The following is a 3946-nucleotide window of genomic DNA, read 5'->3' as shown; positions in this document are numbered from 1 at the left end:
AACCACTGGTAATGGAGTAGCCACTGACAGAGCAAGTAAGAGACAATGACTGAGAGGGTTTCACCAGGTCAGGTGCAGACTTCTGTAGTTATACCTCAGGCTGGAAACCTTCAGAGAAGAAGAGTCAATTCTATGAGCCTTACATTTTCAAAAACTCCAATGGGCACATGTATGAAATGTCAACATTCACCAGGAAGGTCTGCCAACATGTACACAAGACTCAACATTCTCATCTTTTATGCTACAGCCCCTTTTCTTCAGAGGTAAATCTCCAGTGTGAGAGATATGAGCTGCCACAGCCCAGGAGGGGATTTAACTTAGAGCTAGAGCAGCATTTGCAGGCAGTGAGCCAGCCTTGCCTCCATAAGTGGGGAAGGTGAATACTAAGTACACTTGATTTTTAAAGTAAGACCATCACCATCTCTGAATTCCTATGAGTCTGTGATAAGGTAGTGTTGGGTTACAGAGTGCCTTGGTGTGGGTCCTGTTGGATTGAATTGTGGGTCCTGCATCTGCCCCTCTCAAGAGGCTAGGGCTGCAGCTCATAGAGGCACAAGCAGGAAGTTGACTGTGTTCATTCCATGCAGGTGCTGGGTGGACATCTGGCTGTGAGAAGCACTGGGACTCTGTTCCAAGGGTGGAGGGAACATAGGCTAGTGTCTCACAGGGGCCAGAGCTCTTGAATTGGGGGTCCTTGGGCCAAGAGATGTCCGGAACGGACACTTGAATCTTACTTAGAAATGGGAATTAGTTATAAAAAAGAGATGGAGAGAAGAAAATGAGAGTAAAGGGAAATGGGAATAGGAATGAGAGGTTAGGATCATGTTTTGAAGTAGACAGGGAATGTGGGTAGATGGGTATAAAAATGAAGGAAAGTCTGCAATTGTTGGGGGTGAGGAATGGGGAGACATCTGCAAGATGAGAAAGAGACCTGGGCTATGGAGATGAGCTTAATATGTTGCACTACATTGGTGACTTGGAACCTGAAGATGTCACCTCCTGTACCCAAGCAGGAACCTCAGTGGTTCCTATGAACAACACATATAAAAACCCACCCACAAAAATGTCAAACCCAATTTATCCTGTCTACATGAAATGATGTCACTGGGGGTGGAATGGAGACTGAGTGAATGGACAGCTTGTAACTGACCTGACATGAAACCTATCCCATATTAAAGCATCAACCCTTTACTCTATTCATGATACACTGTTATGCTTGTACACAAGAGCCTGTCATAACTGTCCTCTGGGAGGCTCCACCCAGCAGCTGATTCAGACAGATACAGACACCCACAGGGAATCAGTGGATGAAGCTTGGAAGGGAACATTTATAGAAGAAGAGGAGAAAGGATTGTGGGCTGTGTGTAGAACAGGAATTCCACAAGAAGAACAACAGAGTCAATGAAACTGGATGTTTAAAGCTCTCAGAATTCAGAAGATGTTTGGTGTATGTCAACCAAAAACATACACAGGCTGGACATATATGCATCCCCAAACATGTAGCAGATGTGCAGTTTGACTTTCATGTGTGTTCAGAACTGGAATGAGGGATATCCCAAAAGCTGTTTTCTGTACAATGGGTTATCTTCTTCTATCTGGGATGCCTCAACTGGCCTCATGGGAGAGGAAACGACTAGCCTGCCAGAGACTTGAACTTTCAGGGTGCCAGGGGGTGGTGGTGGTGGGAGATAACCAGAGGTAGCCCAGCTGCTCAAAGGAGGAGAGGGGAGTAAAGGGAGAGACCAGGAGGGGGATAGTGACAGGAATATAAAGTTAATAAGTAAAATAAAAATAAAATTAAAAACTAAGAATTAAAAGAGTTCAGAGTTTTTTGCTGGACATTCTGCCATTGCTAGATAAGTTTTGGGCCACTGTCTGCTATCAGCTATGCCAATCACCAATGTTTTTATCACCTGCTGCCTTCCAAAGAAAGAAAGGAAGAAATGAAGAAAGGAAGGAAGGAAGGAAGGAAGGAAGGAAGGAAGGAAGGAAGGAAGGAAGAAAGAAAGAAAGAAAGAAAGAAAGAAAGAAAGAAAGAAAGAAAGAAAGAAAAGGGGTGGGAGACTTCAACTTGTTCTAGTCAGGCTCCTTGCTCTTTGTCTTTTACTGCATTCCTCTAAGAACTTTATTAATTTCTTCTTTAGCTGATGGTATCACCTTCAAAAGTTTGCATTCAAAGTCATTTGCTTGTACTTCAGCTGTATTGGAATATCCAGGGCTTGCTGTAGTTAGATAGCTGTGCTCTAGTGTTACTGTCTTGCTCTGGTTGTTAATTTTATTCTTGTGTTGGTATCTAGACATCTCCTATTGGTTTATTTTAGGTTCAGGTGCAAGTTCCCTTGATGGATGAATTATTTTCTTTTGGTTTATATTTCTTCTTTTATCTTCTTGTCTGAGTGTCCTGTTATTCTAATGTTCAGAGAGTCTTCAGGGACTCCACTGGAGTTTTTGGGACCTGAGTGTCCTTTGGAGCTTTCCAATTGCCTCGGGGTTTCTGGGTTTCAGTGAGCTGCAGTGGCCACTGGGGTTCTGGATAACAATGTTGCTTTGGGGGTTCTGGTTTTATCTCTGAGGTTGCTAGAATTGGGTTTTCCTTCAGGAGAACAAGAGTGTACTATTTATGTTTTGAGTTGGGATGTTGAGCCTCCAGGAGGTTGTGTCAATGAAGAATTCTGGGTATAATTTAAGGAACATCTGGAGGCCTGGGGCATTGTATTATCTGATATTCTTAGCACCAGTGTGTCTACCTGGAGAGCAGAAGTCTCCGGTTAGTTTTGTGCAAGAATTATTTTTCCCTATTTTAAATTAGGTTTCCTGTGCTTAGTGTAAGTGGCATGCCCCCTGCTGGTACAGTGATGCTCTACAAAGAGGTTTACGTCAGGGCTCACACTAAAGATTCCACACTGTGTCTCTTGCACAGTAATATGTAGCTGTGTCTTCGGTAGTCACAGAGTTCAACTGTAGGAAGAACTGGTTCTTGGATGTGTCTCTAGTGATGGAGATTCGACTTTTGAGAGATGGGTTGTAAATAGTGCTACCATCGTAGCTTATGTACACCATCCACTCCAGCTTATTTCCTGGAATCTGCCTGATCCAGTTCCAGCCATTACCACTGGTGGTGATGGAGTAGCTAGTGACAGAACAGGTGAGGGACAATGACTGAGAGGGTTTTACCAGGGCAGGTCCTGACTCTTCAAGCTGCACCTCAGACAGGATACCTTCAAACAAGAAGAGTAAATTCTATAAATCACGCAAATTGAAAACCCCACATGGACAGATGTATGAAATATTAACACTCACCAGGAAGGGCTGTCAACAGGTACACAAGATTTAACACTCTCATCATTTAGGTTACACCCTGTTTCTTCAGAGAACAGGCTCCAGTGAGAGAGATGGGAGTGCCTACAGCACAGGAGAGAATTTAAGTTTAGACCTAGAAGAAGCATTTGCATGTAGGGATTGAGAGTTGGCTTCATTACTGGGGGGGTGAATACTGAATGCACTTGGTTATTAAAATAAGACAGTCACTGGCTCTGGCTTCCTATAGCGTGAGCATGGAATAAGAGTGCATGAAGACTGTAGAAATTACAGAAAACTTATCTAGATATGATCCCACTGTCATTTTCTATACCAATCTCCCAGGGAACCTCCTCTGCTCCTGTATTTTTAAGGTTTCAAGACAGTGCAAACCTTCTTTTCACACTTGGGTTCTTGCTTTTTATTAGTATGTCCACACTGTTCCTAGTTTTCTTCTCTATTTCCACCAATATTATACATATTTAGGAAAGATGGTAATCTTTCTAGAATTTGGTAACCTGTCTTATTGTTGTTGCAAAGAAGATCTGGTAAATTTCCAGTAGAGTGTCCTGAGCTGCTTGCACAGGAATAATGTAGGAAGTAATATTACGTTTGTAATTTTATCTTTTGGAAAAATTTCCAGACAGAT

At 42.8% G+C, this 3946-nt stretch overlaps 1 gene segment (V, D, J or C); it reads right to left on the bottom strand.

Moving 5' to 3' along the window:
• Positions 1-2889: 2889 nt before the first annotated feature.
• Positions 2890-3404, bottom strand: LOC114629951. The segment is given in 2 exon segments: positions 2890-3218; positions 3301-3404. Coding segments are annotated over 2 exon segments (375 nt in total).
• Positions 3405-3946: the final 542 nt, after the last annotated feature.

This window comes from Grammomys surdaster, unplaced genomic scaffold, assembly GCF_004785775.1.
Source record: "Grammomys surdaster isolate TR1022 unplaced genomic scaffold, NIH_TR_1.0 323, whole genome shotgun sequence".
Taxonomy (NCBI): domain Eukaryota; kingdom Metazoa; phylum Chordata; class Mammalia; order Rodentia; family Muridae; genus Grammomys; species Grammomys surdaster.
Note: the sequence above shows the minus strand (reverse complement) of the source record. Positions and strands in the feature narration are given on the sequence as shown.